Genomic DNA, 20,295 nt, shown 5'->3' with positions numbered 1-20,295 from the left:
TGAGCATGTATACAGTTCCTTTGGGCCAATTCTACTTTCCATGGCTTCCTCCCTTTATTGAAAGCTTAATCCAGAAATTCTTTAAAATACCAATCCTTGTTCTGGAGATCCCTCCTCACCTACCAATCCAATGAGACAGGAGACTTTGCAGGAGGGGGGGTGGGTAGAGGGCAAAGGGAATACCATAACATTCAAAGAAAATGCCCACTAGGATAAGTCTCAAGTAAGAGGCTTGGGATGCTTGGGTGGCTCAGTTGGTTGCGCATCTGATTCTTATTTCAGTTTGGGTCATGATCTCGCAGTTCATGGGTTTGAGCACCACATGGGGTTCTGTGTTGGCAGTGCAGGGCCTGCTTGGGATTGTTCTTCCCGCCCTTTATGCCCCTCCCCCACGCACATGCTTTCTCTCTCCCTCTCAAAACTAAACGAACATTAAAAAAAATATTTAAAAGGGGGCAGCTGGGTGGCTCAGTTGGTTGAGCATCTGACTCTTGATTTCGGCTCAGGTCATGATCTCACGGTTTGTGGGTTCGAGCCCTGCATCAGGCTCCGCACTGACAGTGCACAGCCTGCTTGGAATTCTCTCTCTCTTCCTCTCTCTCTCTGCCCCTTCTCTACTTGTGCTCTTTCAAAATAAATTTTAAAAAATTTAAAATATATATATATATATATATATATATATATATATATATATAAAGAGGCTTACTTTCAACCTAATTCATAATATTTTTAAGTTTAGGTAAATTTATATATAGTTTAGGTAAATTACCATGTTATAAAAATATACAATAAAATCTTGTAAGAAACTCTGAAATGACTGATGCTTGATAACTCTATTAGGTAAACAGACTACAATAACACTGCAGTTATTGGCTAGTTCCATCAATTTTTTTTAATTCTCTTTGATTTTTTCTCCTGGTCTTCTGTTATCCTTTCTGCAGGTCGCTTCTTCAACCCCTTCATTTTCCTGGTTTGTAGTTTGCTTAGGTCTTGCTTCTGCATATGAATCCTTCCATAAGTTGTGCCAAAAGTGTCATGGGAGACATTTTTCTTCTTCTTTGGCTATGAAACAAGAATATACATATATATATACATATATACATATATATATAGGTAATGGTCTCTACTACCATAAACTGGTAAAAATCTAGTGTACAACAAAGGTCTTACTAACAATTTCCATTCGTGAGCTCCTACTCAATAATATAGTCTATAAGCCTACAGACTTTTCTTCCCAAACTTAAGTACATACAAATCACTTAAGGATCTTGTTAAAATGCATATTATAATTCAAAAGGCCTAGGGACCTGAGACTCAGCATTTCTAACAACTCCCAGGTAAACTGTCAGACAACATTTGAAAAGCAATACTATAGACTACACTAACCATTGTCATCCAGTGAGAGAATTTCCTGTGTTTAGCTTAAGGAATTGTGACTATCTAGTCAATCTTTATTGGCATTCCAGAGAAGCCATTTCTACTTGTTTTTCAAAACCATTCGAAAGTCAAAACACATTTTAAACAATATGAGTTACACATCCTGTGCTCTAAATCCTCCATCTCCACAACGCCCCACACAATTCTTTCTTGCTGAAAACTGGCAGTCTTGGCTACCAGAAAGCTCTCAGCCATAGTTGATGCATGGTTTCTACAGCTCTTTTATTATCCTTTATGGTTGGCTTATGTGCTTCTTCCTCCTTTTCTTTGTTCTGAGAGTCTAATTTTATCTATTTCATCGATCTCTTTCTGTATGTTCTTTAATGTACTATGCTGCTAATCTCTTTTGGAAAGAAGAGTGGAATATACAAATAAATATGGCACCAATCTGCAAGTTATAAACCTTGAGGGCTTTTGGCACTTTCATAGATAATTTGTAAAGATCATCTGACGCCAGATGTGTCCTCCTCAGAACCAGATCCAATGAGGGCCCCATCTCTTCCAATTCAATCCTTGGTGTTTTACAACCAGACTTCTTCAACAGCAACCTTTGTGAAATAGAAAAAAAAAAAAAAAGAAAGAAAGAAAGAAAAATGTTGCTTTGACTTTGATGGAATCCTTATCCCCTCAAATATTTTTGTTCAAGAGAACTACAGTTCCATAAAATGACACCGTCTTTAGGAGGCTAAACTTCTTTTTTTAAATGTTTTTATTTATTTTTAAGACAGAGAGAGACAGAGCATGAGCAGGGGAGGGGCAGAGAGAGAGGGAGACACAGAATCGGAAGCAAGCTCCAGGGTCTGAACTGTCAGCACAGAGCTCGATGCGGGCCTCGAACCCACGGAGTGTGAGACCATGACCTGAGCCAAAGTCAGATGCCCAGCCAACTGAGACACTCAGGTGCCTCTAGGAGCCTAAACTTCTTAAATGCTTTACACATTTAGGCCAAGTATATTCTTTGGCTTGCTGGTTTTTAAAAATCAAACACAAAAGTATACAATACTGTTGAGAAACAGCAAGTGAGACAGACAACTGTTTTAAGAAATGGAATCCTTTGATTTGACTTCTTCATCTTACTTACAGATTTACATAATTACAAAAACATTTTCAGTTGGCCCTTTGAAATGTTATGCTTACATGATTAACAATTCTTATTTCTTTAATGTTTATTTTTGAGACAGAAAGACAGACAGGGCATGAGTGGGGGAGAGGCTGAGAGAGATGGAGACACAGAATCCAAAGCAGGCTCCAGGCTCTGAGCTGTCAGCACACAGCCTGATGTGGGGCTCGAACCTACAAACTGTGAGATCATGATCTGAGCTAAACTCAGACGCTCAACCAAATGAGCCACCCAGGTGCCCCAACAATTCTTATTTCTTTAAAGATCCATTCAGAATCCACTTTTGTCCATAGTACAGACATTTACTGATCTCCATACACTGGAATGAATTTTAAAAGCTTAATATAACAAAACCACAACTTTCTAGATAACATATGTCCAAATAGCTATGGATGTGGAAACAGATGAGGAATGTGGAAACCGGAGGAAGGGAGACTAACAAATTCTTTTTGAGTCACAGAACAGTCAAGAACAGCTCAAAGACCCGGCAATTATTTGAGCTGACTCAATTTGTTATAGTGGCCAGATCTCCACATGGACTAAAAGAACTGAATGAAAACAATATTTATAAAAGGTCAAACTTTTCACACCAAAGGTGGAATGAGAGAGAGACAACAAATGACATGAGAGAAGAGAAAGAACGTTAAGAGTAGAGTACAGTAAGGAATACCCAAGAGCAAGAAAACACCAGGAAGCAGAAGTGAATGTGCATAATAAGCTCATTAACAGCCCTTTGGGCCCTAAACGCGTCACATGCAGACAGTCCACCCATGGGAGGTACATCCACTAGCTGCAAGAAGAGTCATAATGATAGATATGCTGTTATCAGATAGTTATTTATACCCAATTGAACAAGACAAAAAGAAAACAAAACAAACACCAGCCTAGGATATGTCAAAAGCAGAAGTAAAAAAAAAAAAAAAAAAGCTCCAATAACAGTACAAGGTAACATGAATATTTTATGGGACTTGAAGGGAGCAAGCAGAGAGAAAAAAAAGCCAAAACAGGAGCCTTCAGGCCACTCTCTGCATACTGGTTCCAGTAGGAGAGAGTTGAGAGAATGCCTGCCTCAGGCCCACTGTGGGGAAAATACTTTTAGAAACTAAATGGTGATATCAGGGCATCTTCCATAAAAGCTAATTCAGGGGCGCCTGGGTGGCGCAGTCGGTTAAGCGTCCGACTTCAGCCAGGTCACGATCTCGCGGTCCGTGAGTTCGAGCCCCGCGTCAGGCTCTGGGCTGATGGCTCGGAGCCTGGAGCCTGTTTCCGATTCTGTGTCTCCCTCTCTCTCTGCCCCTCCCCCGTTCATGCTCTGTCTCTCTCTGTCCCAAAAATAAATAAACGTTGAAAATAAATAAATAAATAAATAAATAAAAGCTAATTCAAAGCATATGGTGGCAGTGACCATTTGACTCAGTTCTAACACACATACTTCTGCTTTTGCATCCACACTTTCAGTACCTCCAATAAAGGATATTTAAAGCTGAACTCCCATCAAAATATCTTGATTAATGTCTTGTGTTCAGCAGACTATTTAAGACATCAGGGACATTGTATATATAAAAATGTCAAACTAAAAATGTTTCTACCACTTAAAATGCTGATTTTCAGCTCAATGGAAGAGTTGTAGATCTAGAACAGCTCCTGGCATGCCTGACGGATTCACGTTACCCAAGTACCTTTTAATTTATGAAAGTGTCCTCCTAACAGAGTAACCTTTTGAGTGGTGTATATAATTAAGATTTTCTACATAACTACATGTATATATATAACTACATGTGTTGCCATTTACCAAAGAATTAAGTTACAGTGCCATACTGTCTGTATAGATGATCTTATCTGAATTACTTCACTGAGCAGGTTTACTGGCACATCAAACGGACAGAAATAGAAGAAAACTTTCTCCAGATATCAGTTTTCTACATATGGTTGCTGGTGATAGACCTTTAATCCTTTCTCTTTGTTAAACTTTTTATTTTTTAATATTTTTTATAGTTTGTTTTGAGAGAGAGGGCATGAGAGAGAGAGAGAATCTCAAGCAGGCTCCACGCAGCATGGAGCCCAATGTGGGGCTTGAACTCACAAACCACGAGATCAGGACGTGAGCTGAAGTCAGACACTTATTTGACTGAGCCACCCTGGCGTCCCAACTTGATTAAACTTTTAACAATGAAATCTAGAATCTAAAATGATTGAGGAAATGTATTAATAGAGAATTTATAAATGATTTTTATAATCACACTAAGCAAAAAGAAGAGACTGACACTGACCCATTAAAAACACAACTGAAACCCTTTTCCTTCACCCCCGTTCTATTATTCATCTCACACTTTTTTTATTTTTTTAAAGATAGACATTTCAATTCTAGGCCATCATGTCTCCAGCCAAATACCTACGCCAAGAAGTGTTATACCAATATGCCTATTAACTCCATCTCAGATCCTAACCTCAAGCTTTGTTTTGTTTTGGCTCCCTGTAATCAAAAGTGATATTCAATTCCGCAAGGTTATATACTATAAGACACAAAGACAACCCAGCTCCTTTGCTTTCAGATGGGCTCAAGCTATAAGATATGTTGATGGGTAATTTCTGTATATTTTAAAATACTGTTTGCCTATTTCTTGAGAAAGACTGCCATTACCACTTTTGTTCAAGTTTAATTTCTTTACTTTTCTCCCTTCCATATCCCTCTCTTCTGCTGATATTGTTTTCTTGCCTATAATGTTGTTTGCTTTTTAAGGTATGCTAATACTTCGTTTTGCATGTTTCTCCCCATAAAACCTTACAAATGCCATCGTAAAGGCAAATGTGGCAGTTACTAAAAATTTTTATATTCAGAACTTTAACTTTCTAAGTGAATAAAATTCTCCAAGGAATACAAATGATCACTCACATATGAGGAATTAATTACTATACAATATACAGGAAGAGGCCAGTAACAATATGATTTATTCCCCCAAAAGGTCAGATCAAAGGTTATATTAACACAATTTCATGTTTACACTTCCTTTCATTCAAGAAACTCTAAGCCATTTTATAAAATTAACCTTATTAATCTTCACAAGTAATGTGTGGTAATGTTAACTATTACCTTGTACCAACTGTTCCAGGTAAAAGCAAAGGCAGGACACAGAAGTGTAGCTTGCAAGAATGACTAAGGAACCACACGAAGTCAGGCACACTTCTCTGGCATATTCCCACCTCTACCTGCAACTCTTTCCCTCTTATAAAGGAATTACTGTTGATCACAGAGGGGCTGCAGAATTACCGAAATAGCATCGCTACATTTTGCAAAGGAAAGGCCCGGAGAAGTGCTCTGCCTAAGTCATGTGGCTAATGCCTGGCCCTGAGCCAAGTCACTAGGCTCAGAGGTGATGTTCATTCCTCAGACCACTTCTTTCTTCCTCTCCCAAGTGGGGCACAGCCCCTGCAGGCTAAACTAAGCTAGTGATTTTTTTTCTCCACTAGCATCTTGCTCTCAATCACACAATACTTTTTTTTTTTTTTTTTAAAGATCTTATTTTTAAGCAATCTCTACACCCAACATGGGACTCGAACTCACAACTCCGAGATCAAGAGCTGTATGCTCCACTGACTCAGCCAGGCAGGCACCCACAGTCTATTTTCTATTTTAAATCAACAGCTAACAGGTATTACAGGGCCTATACAAAATACCTGGGGTTAAAAGTTTACTCTAGGGTCTCTGATCTGAAAAATTCAAGCCTTTTTTTTTTTCCACTAAGGGATGGAAATGGTTATGCCATGCTAACCTAACAGTGATTCCAGTTAATTCTTCTTAAAGTAAGTGGATGGGTAGATATGTGTAGTTACACTGCTAATTTATCCATGTTTCGAAGTCTGATTTACTAATTTTCTGACCATTTTATTATCTCTGCATTTCTTTCTTTACAAATTAATCTTTCTCTTCACTAAATATAAGTTCTGATATAAGTGAATACTTTCTTTGAAACTATTTACAATGAAAGAGTTTTAGATTACTGTTACCCATTTTTCATCCTCAAAGATTTTGATCTTTATATTTTTAGCTCCTTTATGTCCCTAGGGCCTGCTTAACACAAGTTTCCAAAAAGATTCTTTTTATTTAGTGATTTTTCATCTTTCTTGTTCTATAAATTGGAGCCATCTACTTTATAATATATTCTTCATAGCCCCAAAGTTGGGAAATTCCAACACATTTAAGGGGCTTTCAATCTCAACCAGCTAAAAATGATTATAAAATCCCTAACTACATCTTGCAATCATGTAGATATTTTACTGCATTTTCCCTATTATTATTATCTAAACAAAAGGAAAATAGAAGAACAGAAATGATGACACCAAACGTATAGTGAGAAGAATGGAGTTATCTCTGACTCAATACAATTGAGACAAAGATGTAAATTATTAACAAAAAAGGTGAATATTTACTTTCATTTGGATGTTCATTGATACAAGCTAGTCAACCAGGTATTTCATGATGAAGGAAAAAAACCAAAATGAGGGGTGCCTGGCTGGCTCATCAGTAGAGCATATGACTCTTGCTTTCAGGGTCATGAGTTCAAGCCCCACGTTGTGGGTACAGTTTACTTAAAAAAAAAAAAAAAAAAAAAAATTAAACCATGGATGAAATGCTGAAGTCCCCAAGTGGCTGCACATATAGCACAAATGCACACAAGTCACTGTCAACACTGAACTGTCAGTGGCTCTCAGGCTGCACTTCCATACCATAGCTCAAAAACGGGCATCGGTCTGACTTTCATGTACAAAGGAAGGCAGCTTGTGGAAGTCAATATATTCTCTAGGCAAGTGTGGGCTTGATCAGCCAGGGCCAACACTGTTATAAATAAGAAAAAAAATCATGCTTATCTCAAAAGACACAATTGTAGCATGTCATTAAGCTTTTTAATGAAAACAAAATCAGAGCATTAGGATTCATATTTATATTGTGGTAGGGGTAGAAGGGCTAGGCTGAAGAAGGTAAAACAGCCACTGAATGTGCTCATTCCATTCAGACTCCAGTTTTTAGGCTCAGAAGACTCAGAGTTTTGAGATTTGCTTTGGCTGGTCTAAGACTTGTGACTCGGTGTTCTAAATCCAGTCAAAAAAAAGGAGATATTGCACAATGAATTAGTGTTCTAAGCTCGGAGGACTGCAGCACCAGATGCTCTGGGGCCCTGGAAAAGCAGGGTTTCAGAGGCAGACGTGAGCAGGGGGATGACACATCTGAGGATCAGCACAGAGCTGCTGTGCCTGCCACTGCTTGTCTGCCCACTCTCCAGACAAACTTTGGACCAAACGCCAATTCTAAGTTCGAACTCTATAAAAGTCACACTAAAGTGCTGTAGCCCTGGATTCAAGAGTATACTAACAAATGCACTCACTTGTAGCTTCGAAAGTAAATCTTCCCATTCAGTGCAGTGAAGTGCAGAACATACTCTAAACCAGCCAGGCGGATATTTGATACTGTGGGGCCTCTGAAGAAATCTAAAAACAAATTTTAGGTTGTTAAAAAAACAAAAAACTAACATGTTTTTAAATTCAGTTACAGAGAGCTGGACTGTCGATGCTCCATTTCGTACCACTGCTCACAAAAAAAGATAAAAAGGTGGCACAAAAACTGGTCCCCGAACAATGTCTGAGACTCTCATCCCTTTACCATTTAAGCTCATGACTATTGTTCCGTGTTTAGCTCACTAAACCATGTAATTTTTCAGTTGTGAAGTTCTCCTTCTAAGCCAATGCTCAGCATAAGAGTCCATCACATTTATCATGCATGTTCACTTTTTTACAAATGTAAATCAAAGCATAAATTTTTTTATCTATGAGACAGGCAGGTTAAGATGGCAAATTCCTATAAAAACAGCTGTTCAAACTTTGTTAAATCAAACTGGCCTCTGTTTTATGGTAGAAGCCAAGACACAAGAAAATTCTAACAGGAAATCTCAATTATATGAGCAAAGATAACAAACTAAATTGTTAAAGCCAGAAAAGAACCACTGAGATCCATGAATAGGCTGTTTCCCCACGGGTGGCACATGAAGTGATCTTGAATGATACATAGGCAGAATAATTTACTATGTATTACTTATCTTTTTATCAGATACCATTTGCCATTCACGGTAGAGACATAAAGTTTCCTTGTAAAAAGAGGAGTCAGTGTAAAGAAACCTCTTCGGAGAACACCACCATAATACTATGTGGACTTGGCTAAAGGTATGAAGGTAGCACAAGAATGAAGGAAGTCTGAAAAACAAGTTTGGTCCCCTGATTTTACAGCCAAGAAGACTGAACCCCAAGAAGGCTAAACAAATACACAAATAATATTTAGATAAGGAAAAGTTATACATAAAAGTTTATCCAACTTAATTAGGAAGAAATGGCCCAAGGCAAGTGATGTAGTAAACAGAAAAGCTCATTGGGTCCCAATTTGTAGCCACCCAGCATTGTCCTTCTCACTTCCGATTAGCTCAGATGAGAAACATCTCCAGTGCATGGACATACACATCCTTTGTTGTTTGCTTTTTTCTTTCTCATGGTTAACTAAAAGAAAATCACTAACGTGTATAAAAGAGGAACAAGTGTGTATGCACATGTATACACCACCCTTCCCTACTCCCCCAACAAAAATCCCTCAAGGATATTTTTATAAACCAGGTATATACTTTTTCAAAGTAAACTGATCTAAATTTGCATCATAATCAATAAACAGGGCTCCCATTATTTTGTCAAAATCTAACTCTCCTTCAGTGGCCAAGTTAATAAAGTCCCCCTCATTGTGTTGGAAGCACTAGTGAAGTCAATCTTTCTGGGGAACAAGATATGTACATTTCAGTTTCCCTGAAGCAGCTTTTGTAATGCAAATCATACAGCAGGAATATGTGTTTCTTCCATAAGCTTTTAAGAATGCAAAGGAAAAAAATGATGGTAGAAAATTTTTTTTTTTAATGCTTATTTTTGAGAGAGAGAAACAGAGTGTGAGCAAGGGAGGGGCAAAGAAAGAGGGAGACACAGAATCCGAAGCAGGCTCCAGTCTCTGAGAGCTGTCAGCACAGAGTCTGATGTGGGGCTCGAAACCATGAAGCGCAAGATCATGACCTGAGCTGAAGTTGGATGTTTAACTGACTGAGTCACCCAGGGGCCCTGAAGTGGAAAGTTTTAAAATCACTGGCCCTTTCCTCACACCATACACAAAAATTAACTCATGATCATAACTAAATGCAAAACCTAAAACTCTTAAGATTTCAACAAGAAAATACTAGAAAAAGTCTTTGTGATGCTGCTGAGGTAAGCAAAGGCTTCTTAAAATACAGGAAGAACATACCATTACAGAAAAAAAATGTAAAACAGACGTCACAAAAAACAAAAACTTCTGCTCAGGACACCTGGGTGGCACAATCACTTTAATGTCTGACTTCAGCTCAGGTCATGATCTCACGGTTTGTGAGTTCGAGCCCCACGTTGGGTTGTCTGCTGTCAGCACAGAGTCTGCTTTGGATCCTCTGTCCCCCCCTCCCCCCGCTCACATATTCTCTCTCTCTCTCTCTCAAAATTAAATAAAGGTTAAAAATAAAACAGGGAAAGCTTCTTTTAAAACAAAACAAAACAAAACAAAAACCTTCTGTTCTTTGAAAGACGTCACTGAAAAAAAAGGCAAGCCACAGATTGGGAGGAAACATTCAAAGACTATGTATCAGACAAAGAGACAAAGGACTTCCCTCTCCCTCTCTGCTCCCCCACCCCCGCCACACCTTATTACACAAACACCCCTACCTTATTACTCAAGAAGACAAATAACCTCCAAAAAAAAATAATAAGGCAAAGATTTGAATAGACACTTCACCAAAAATATATGAATGGCCAATAAGCACACAAAAAGATGTTCAACATCATTAATCAGAAAATGCAAATTACAACTTCAACAATAGCACTACTTTATTTTATATAAATTTTTAAGAAATTTTATAGAAATTATTTAGAAACACATACTATCAGCATACAATATTCGTTAGAATAACTAAAATTAAAAAGAATGGTCTACCAAGTATTGGCAAGGCAGTGGAACTGGAGCTTTTCATACACCATTGGTAGGAATGTAAAATGGTACAGCCGTATTGGAGAACAGTTTCTTAAAACGTTAAACATACGCTATTCAAATGACCCTACCATTCCATTCCATTCCATTCCCAGCTAGGTATTTACCCAAAAGAAATGAAAACATATGCCTTCACAAAAATCTGTATATAAATGCTCACAGCAGCTCTACTGATCAAAAAAAATTTTCTTGAAAGCGAGCACAAGCAAGGGAGGGGGAGAGGGAGAGAGAGAATCTCAAGCAGGCTCCATGCCCAGCCCAGAACCCAACGTTAGGGCTCAATCTCACGACCCTGGGATCATGACTTGAGCTGAAATCAAGAGTTGAATGCTTAATCGATGGAGCCATCCAGGCGCCCCAAGAAATGAAATCATATGCCCTCACAAAAAATTTGTATATAGATGTTTTAATTTTTTAATGTTTATTTATTTTTGAGAGACAGAGAGACACCGCATGCGAGGGAGAGGGGCAGAGAGACAGAGGGAGACACAGAATGGGAAGCAGGCTCCAGGCTCTGAACTGTCAGTACAGAGCCTGACTCAGGGCTCAAATTCACGAACCATGAAATTATAACCTGAGCCAAAGTCACACAGTTAACCTAAGACTGAGCCACTCAGGTGCCCCCTGAATATAAGTGTTCATAGCAGCTCTACTCACCAAAATTTTGATCTAATCAAAAGCTGGAATCAACCTAAGTGTCCACTGACAGATGACAAAATAAACAAATTGTGAAACAGCTATAAATGGAATACAGTTCGGCAATAAAAAGAAATGAACTACTGATAGATCCAACAAATCTCAAAACAAGCTGAGTGAAAGAAGCCAGACCAAAAAAAGTACATACTGTAGTGTACATACTGTGATTCTATTCACCTAACGCTCTATAAAATGCAAACTAATCCATAATCACAGAAAGCAGATTAATGTTTGCTTACAATACAGAAATAGGATAGATTGCACAGGGACACAGGCTAATTTTTGGGTGTAATAGGTTCTATACCTTGACAGAAGTGGTGTTTTCACAGGTGTATTACAGATGTCAAAAACCATCAAATTTTAAATCTTTAAATATGCAGACTTGCTTTTATGTAAAGCAGATCTCAAAAGTTATATAATTTAAAATTTAAAAATTTAAAGTAATCCCTAAAAACTGAAAACAAATGAACCTGCATACTGAGCTGAAGGCATAATCATACAGAAAAGAACTATTTCAAGTGACTTCAAACAGTGATTTGACCATATATTCTTAGCAGGATGTATTTTATAGACAAAAAGAACTGCAAAAAACCCCAAAAACAACACAACAAAACCTTCAACTGCACTCAATATTCACATCACCAGTAGTAACACTGTATGGTAGGTAGTACAGTATAAAAGAAATGCATACTTGTGTTGGATCACTGAGAACCTGGATTTTTTTCATGGACGAAAGAAGGTACGCATGTGAAGTCAATGAAGTTAAGATCCTTTTGTCCTAAATTTGAGTTAGAAGTTTCAGTATGAACTCAGATACATTTTATCTTAACAAACAAATCTTAATTCACAGTTCCATTCTCTAAAAAAGCCTACAGTGACCAACCACAAAACAATCCCTGGCACCCAAACTGTGGTTTCTAAAATAATTTCTCATTTTAAAAATGTTCATTCAGGGTTGGGGCACCTGGGCGGCAGTCAGTTAAGCGTCTGACTCTTTGACTTTGGCTCAGGTCATGATCTCACAGTTTCTGAGTTTGAGCCCCGCATCGGGCTCTGCACTGACAGCCCAGAGCCTGCTTGGGATTCCCTTTTCCCTCTCTTTCTGCTCCTCTGCACATGTGTACACTGTCTCTCTAAATAAATAAATAAACATTAAAAAATAAAAGTTCAGGGCTGCTTAGAGAAAACAGCTAGTTGCAGGACTGGAGCAATGAATGTGTAAGAGGAGTCTGAAACATGGAAACCTCACCTCAAAGGGGCAATGAATTAAAATGTGTGGAAACTCAGAACACTGCCAAAAAAGCTGACCCGAAACTGGGCAGGAATGATGGCTAAGGTAACAAGAGAGATACTAATGAGTAATGATAAACATAAAAACCTGGTTAAATACAAGTAAGGGGGTGGAGAAGAGGAAGATAAATTGGCTACTGTCAGAAGGAAAGCCCCAACTTGGATCTTTTTTTCAGCGGATCAATTCCAAGTAAAAATAAGATCTCACGTGTGGCTATGTCCACGAGTAAACACATTGAGAAAGGGGACAGAAGGTTACCATGTGTTGACAGGAAAGACCAGGGGATCCACAGTTAGAGAACACAGCAGATCCTGATTCTGCCACTTACTAGCTCTTCAATTGGCCTCAACTTCTTCATCCACAATATGGGACTAATATTATAATATACTGAATGTTTGCCCCTACCCCCTTGCCACTCTAAATTCATATGTTAAAAGTCCTAACCCTTAATGTGTTTGAATTTGGAGATGGGCCTCTGAGGAAGAAATTAAGATTAAATGAGGCATGCCATAAGGGTGGGGCCCTGGTCCCATAGAATTAGTGTCCTTATAAGAAGAGACCCTAGAAAGCTGACCGCCCCCCACCACCTCCACCTCTCTTCCCTTCCCTTCCTTCCTCCCTGAAGGAAAAGCCAGGAGCACAAAGCAAGACCTGGCAAGAATCCTCATCAAAAATTGTGATTTTGCACTTTCAGCCACCAGAACTGTTTGTTTTTTAAGCCACCCAGCACATGGTATTTTTTACAGCAGCCCAAGCAGACTAACATGATTGCCTTTGTAAAGCTATAGAAAGAGTCAAACTAATAAATTACCTAACCTACATGATCCCACAGTTTTGGGATCGAGCCCCATGTCGGGCTCTGCTCTGACATCAAGGAGCCTGCTTGGGATTCTCTTTCCCCCTCTCTCCTTACTCCTCTCTCTCAAAATTAAAAAAAAAAAAAAAAGATGCACTAAATCTAAAAATAGATATACTGATTTTCTATAAGGAAAAGCAATACCACTAAGATTAAATAGAAATCTAGATAGTATTTAAGAAAGCAAAACAGAAGCAAAAAAAATTTAGTTCAGCATGAACTAAATGTGCACCTGGCATAAAAACACTGAAGTTAAGGGCGCCTGGGTGGCTCAGTCGGTTAAGCGTCCGACTTTGGCTCAGGTCACGATCTCGCGGTCCGTGAGTTCGAGCCCCGCGTCAGGCTCTGGGCTGATGGCTCAGAGCCTGGAGCCTGCTTCCAATTCTGTGTCTCCCTCTCTCTCTGCCCCTCCCCCATTCATGCTCTGTCTCTCTCTGTCTCAAAAATAAATAAACGTTAAAAAAAAAAAAAAAACACTGAAGTTAATAACTTCACTTTTCTTTCTGGCCAATTACCAAAAAAAGAGAACTTCCTAAAAGGATGGAAGCCCTTGATAACATTCTCTTTCCCCACTGCTCTACTTTACTTCATATGAACACAAAACATACACCAAGGAGTCTGCAGCTGGCTTACTTCATATTTACATTAAAAACACAACTGCCCTTGGGACCTGACAATCTCACTTCACTCCTCTACCTTCCTTCTTTCCCCAGATTCCTTTTTTGGTTTTCACTCCCTCTCCGTCACCACTGCATTATGTGGTTATTCTTGCCCTCTAGTGGAAGCACAGAATAATAAAGTTTTTATAAAAACCAATTATACAAAAGCAAATGAAAGCCTTCTGTTATAACAAATATATACTGACAATTAACAATTATTACGGAACAACTGGAGGGAAAAAGGCAGAAAATCTGGGCCAATGGAGTACAAGTAATCTTAGCTAAAAACCATCCTTGATATTTTGGGGTATGTAATTTTGAAAAAAGGAAATGTTGGTCATTGTCTTTCATGTATGATTTTCTTTTTTTAACTCATCAAAAATTCAGGTAAGAACCTATAGCAAAGATTCCAATAAGCCAATTGAACAGACACTTCTCCAAGGAAGACATCCAGATGGCCAACCGACACATGAAAAAATGCTCAACATCACTCATCATCAGGGAAATACAAATCAAAACCACAATGAGATACCACCTCACACCTGTCAGAATGGCTAACATTAACAACTCAGGCAACAACAGATGTTGGAAAGAAGGCAAAGAAAGAGGATCTCTTTTGCACTGCTGGTGGGTATGCAAGCTGGTGCAGCCACTCTGGAAAACAGTATGAAGGTTCCTCAAAAAATTAAAAATAGAACTACCCTACGACCCAGCAATGGCACTGCTAGGTATTTATCCAAGGGATACAGGTATGCTGCTTCAAAGAGGCACATGCACCCCAATGTTTATAGCAGCACTATGGACAATAGCCAAAGTATGGAAAGAGCCCAAATGTCCATGGACTGATGAATGGATAAAAAAGATGTGGTGTGTATATATATATATATATATATATATATATATATATATATATATATATACAATGGAGTATTACTCGGCAATCAAAAAGAATGAAATCTTGCCATTTGCAACTATGGGGATGGAACTAGAGGGTATTATGCAAAGCGAAATTAGTCAGAGAAAGACAAACACGATATGACTTCACTTATATGAGGACTTTAAGACACAAAACAGATGAACGTAAGGGAAGCAAAAATAATATAAAAACATGGAGAGGAACAAAAGATAAGAGACTCCTAAATATGGACAACAAACAGGGTTACTGGAGGGGCTGGGAGAGGGGGGATGGGCTAAATGGATAAGAGGCATTAAGGAATCTACTCCTGAAATCATTGTTGCATTCATATGCTAACTAACTTGGATGATAAACAGATAGATAGATAATTAATTAATTAATTAATTAATAGGGGCACCTGGGTGGCTTGCTTAAACATCCAACTTCGGCTCAAGTCGTGATATTGTGGTTCATGAGTTTGGGCCCCGCGTCAGGCTCTGTTATGACAGCTCAGAGCCTGGAGCCTGCCTCCGAATTCTGTGTCTCCCTCTCTCCCTGCCCCTTGTGCCCCCCTTAAAATTAAACATTAAAAAAAAAAAATGAAAAAAAATGAAGGAGACTTGTGAACACATAGGAAAGGATGTAGTCATTACATAAGTCCTTAGGAACTAGTGTAGTTCACCAAGAATAACTCATCTATAAGACAACCTTACAAGGTTGCGAGAATAAAACAATACATATAAAGATCGATCATTAAGGATAATAAAAAAAAGGAGTTGGGAAGTCACTGAAAGTTTTCTGGGAAAGAAACTTGATCTGAAACTTGCAAGAATGGAAGAAACTAGGTAAACGAGAACAAAAATCAGAAAAGACAATAGGAATGTGTACAATGTATTTTTAATAAGCCACTTTAAATGGAAAAAAGAGGAAGGAAATTGGGAGAGATAAAAAAAAAAAAAAGTTATAAGGGGTTAGAGTCTAAAAAACCTTCCCTATCAAGACTAAGAAAAATAGAGGTTTTTGAGTTGGAAATGGATGATGTACAACAATCTTGAAAATTTAAGTTCTCAATTTTCTAAATTTAATGATGCCAATAATGACATAAAATGGGTGGAAGCATTTTATAAAGCATAAAATGTTTCATATATAGGTTGACAATGAAGTTACTAGAGCATCAAAAAATAAAAATGATCAATGCATTATAACATCCATTAACTCTCCCTTACTGCTAGTGGGGAATAAAGAAAATAATGAAAGGGTGCCTGGGTGACTCAGTTGGTTAAACGTCCAACTTCGGCTCAGGTCATGATCTCGTGGTCCGTGAGTTCAAGACATACGTTGGGCTCTATGCTGACAGCTCAGAGCCTGGAGCCTGCTTCAGATTCTGTCTCCCTCTCTCTCTGTCCCCACCCCCACCTCAAAAAAAAATTAAAAAAAAATTTTTTTTTAAAAAGAAAATAATGAAAAGGGGGGAAGAAAGGAAAGAGATCAAAAAGAAAAAGATGTATATATACAGTGAAGTGGCAAAGTGCCACCAATGACAGTCTTAGATTGCCTACTTGAGCAAACGTGTGGAGAAGTATTAAAATACTTACCAATAAGAAGATTTTTTAGCCTTCTGTAGTCTTCTGTTACATCAAAATCATCACCAGCAAATATTAACATGGGTTTTGTTCCCTCAGGACATTTACTATTCTATGAAACAGAAAAAAAATTATAATTATAAAATTATCAATTCTAAACTATTTATAAGTTGATTTTAAAGTAGTCAATTCTTACACAGTGATTAGTTTTCATATTTTAACTGTCCTAAAACTATATTTATGAATACTGATTAAAATCTAAAGATTTAAAACTACAGTTGCAACTTTTAAGCTAAAAAATTATTTTTTGTTCCACTCCCTTCATATCACCAAATTAATAAGTGGTCAAAGAATGATGTAAGCTATTTTTTAAAGTTATTCTGTACAAAGAATAAAAAGCTAAAATTGCTGCAAAACATACACAGCCTTTTAACAACCGACATCCCAGAGTCTAAACAAATTTAATTTCTTTAAATCATTTACTACCACTATGCCTTTCCTACTGTGTCACATAAACATTATTTAAATGAAAGCTAGATTAAACTACCAACTCCACAGTAACACGGGAAACAAGAGAATTTTATACAAGCTATAGAAAGTATGGGCAATCCTTACTCAGCATGGTTGAGGCTCTCACTAAAAAAAGTATTTTGTCCAGTTCTGGATTTTCCATACAAAGAAGAATGTGATGTGAATAATAATAACCTTTAAAAGCCACCAAAATAAAAGGAAAAAATCTAATACACTCTTTAACTAAATGATTAATTTATGACAGTGAACAAGTGTTAGTCTGAGCTTCCCATTGATTCTAGCACCTCTATTTTGGTATCAATCAAGGACTGTACACATCTAGAAACAAACAAACAAACAAAAAACAGGACAAGAAAACAAATATCCTCTGCCCTAGGACCAGAGGTCACCTGTTGCCTCTTCCTGTTCACTCTTATTGACAGTCTCTGCTTCCTAACTCTGAACCTTAACTGTCTCTACTTACGAGGTGTACCTAAGATCTGTGTCCTCTAGGGCCTGAATGGACCTTCCAGACCCAATGACTCTTCCATGGTTCCATCTGTGCCTCCCTGACCCTGCTGCTGCTACCCCTAGGTCTATGGAGGCTATTTAAGTATACAGAAGGTAAAGGGGCACTGGGTGGCTCAGTTGGTTAAGCGCCAGACTTCAGTTCAGGTCATGATCTAATGGTTTGTGGATTTGAGCCCCACATCAGGCTCTGTGCGGACAGCTCAGAAGCTGGAGCCTGCTTCAGATTCTGTGTCTCCTTCTCTCTCTCTCTCTGCCCCTCCCCTGCTAACGCTGTCTCTCCCTCTCTCAAAAAAAATAAATATTTAAAAAAAAGAAAGTACACAGAAGGTAAGAGAAAGTGAAGCAACATCCTGACCACAATGCATAATAAAAAATATCATGTTACGTCATGACCCAGTCCACACATCATAAAAATATAAATGAACAACGGGGCTCAGTCGGTTGAGCATCTGACTTCGGCTCAGGTCATGTTCTCGCGGTCTGTGAGTTCGAGCGCCGCATCAGGCTCTGTGCTGACAGCTCAGAGTCTGGAGCCTGCTTCCGATTCTGTGTCTCCCTCTCTCTCTGCCCCTCCCCTGCTCATGCTCTGTCTCTCTCTCTCTATCAAAAATAAATAAACATTAAAAAAAAAAATTTTTTTTAATATATATATATATGTAACTGAACAAGTTATATGAAACAGTACTTAACACGTAGGTCACTGATATTTTTCACAATGTGTAAAGCCAGAACTAGAAGAAACTACAACAGATGAGCTTTATTTGAATTATCTAAAAGGCACTAAAAATTCAAAATATTACATAAGTACTGTTATACACTATACTAAAAACATTATAATTATGTAATGTCCTTGAACTAAATTTCTGAATTAAGTTTTTTTTTAAAACAAAGGGAAAGAAAGGAAATAATTCTTTTCTTTAAGTGTATTTATTTCTGAGAGAGAGAGAAAGAGGGAGTGGGGGGAGGGGCAAAGAAAGTGAGGGACAGAGGATGTGAAGCAGGCTCTGTGCTGACCACAGAGAGCCCAATGTGGGGCTCAAACTCATGAACCATGAGGTCATGACCTGAGCCAAAGGCAGACGCTTAACCAACTGAGCCACCCAGACACCCCAGAAATGTCTTATAAATTATAAACAAACTTTCCAAATAAAATACTCCAAGGCACCTGCAATGTATCTTTTCCTATCTAAAATAAAACCATTGGAAAAAGTAAATAAAAATTTAAAAAACAACAACATTGGCCTTAAATTTTAATCATTTCATCCATTAAGGCTTATTTTATGTAAAACAACCATCCCTAAAAGTCTGGCCACATCTTAGAAAATAAGCTCCCAGAATAATCATTCAATTTCCTGGTAGAACTGAATCACTTCTCACTTAAGAGTAAACAGGAGGATGAGGCTTGGCTTGGCAATAAAAGTAGGCAAGTGAGAAAAGAAACATCTGGCGAAGAGGTCTTAAAAATAAGGAGGTAGACGCAGAAAAGAAATAAATATGAAGAGAAAATGTAACAGACATGCAATTCCAAAACAAACTAAAAACAAGTTGTAATGGAATAACGAGGTAAAAGTGAAGCTCTGGCTAACAGTGTAGGTAGGGACTGCCAATGTAAGCATATGGTCATCAATTAGTGATTATTATAGTTATGGATATGTTCCATGAGTGAAAATTTAGTATTCAATTTAAATGGTGCTTGTTAAGCGTGAGGCCTGACAAACGATAATGGTCTTGTGACCTGGTGGTTATAGAAGCTACACAATAACGCAAGTACTTCTTTGCTTTGGAAGTAAAATGGAAAGCACCGAGGGCTAGCACGCGTGCATCAACCAGTGCTCACACCCACTACCTGGTGACCAAGCCAGATATGCTGCTCCTCTCCAAGGATTCATACACTGCCCTAAAGACAAACTGTAATAAAATGATAGCCTCCACCATAACAAGGCATCACAGTTTACATACTTTACCAAACACCTTCCAAAACATTATATTCGCTGATAAACATTTTCACATATATTATCTCATTTGATATTATTATACCTATTTAATACTTGATTGCAATCTGAAGGTCAGGCAAGTAATTTATCAGGTCATAAAAGTCATCTAGGGGCGCCTGGGTGGCTCAGTCGGTTAAGCATCCGACTTCAGCTCAGGTCACGATCTCGCGGTCCGTGAGTTCGAGCCCCGCGTCGGGCTCTGGGCTGATGGTTCAGAGCCTGGAGCCTGCTTCTGATTCTGTGTCTCCCTCTCTCTCTACCCCTCCCCCATTCGTGCTCTGTCTCTCTCTGTCTCAAAAATAAATAAAAAACGTTTAAAAAAAAAAAAAAGTCATCTAAATGGCCAACACAGGCCTTCAATCCAATTGTTCTGTCTCGAAATCCAATCTCAGGCCACTGTTCTACCCTGTACCTGAAGAAGCTGGTGTAGCTAAGTAACATCTGGGAAGAGCCTGTTTGCAAACACACAACAAACTTGGAAAGCATATCCTCTTTTTAGGGGAGACTAGGAAAAGGAGTCATGACACATTTTACAATTCTTTCAACTATACCATGACCTTCAAAGACCCATAAACATGAACAATTATGTAACTTTCCACTGCAAACTTCAATATCCTTTCTTTCTAAGTTC

The 20,295-nt window shown here is 38.3% G+C and overlaps 1 protein-coding gene across 1 annotated transcript in view; it reads right to left on the bottom strand.

Annotated features, from left to right (window-relative positions):
* Positions 1-709: 709 nt before the first annotated feature.
* Positions 710-20,295, bottom strand: part of RPF2 (ribosome production factor 2 homolog) — a 33,818-nt gene continuing 14,232 nt past the window's right edge. Inside the window, exons 7-10 of the mRNA XM_049654176.1 lie at positions 16,642-16,741; positions 7,939-8,041; positions 1,841-1,985; positions 710-1,062 (exon numbers count right to left, since the gene is read on the bottom strand). Of these exons, the coding sequence (XP_049510133.1) occupies positions 883-1,062; positions 1,841-1,985; positions 7,939-8,041; positions 16,642-16,741 (528 nt within the window). The 3' untranslated portion in view covers positions 710-882. The remainder of the gene's footprint in view (positions 1,063-1,840; positions 1,986-7,938; positions 8,042-16,641; positions 16,742-20,295) is intronic.

This window comes from Panthera uncia (assembly GCF_023721935.1).
Source record: "Panthera uncia isolate 11264 chromosome B2 unlocalized genomic scaffold, Puncia_PCG_1.0 HiC_scaffold_24, whole genome shotgun sequence".
In the NCBI taxonomy this organism is placed as follows: domain Eukaryota; kingdom Metazoa; phylum Chordata; class Mammalia; order Carnivora; family Felidae; genus Panthera; species Panthera uncia.
Note: the sequence above shows the minus strand (reverse complement) of the source record. Positions and strands in the feature narration are given on the sequence as shown.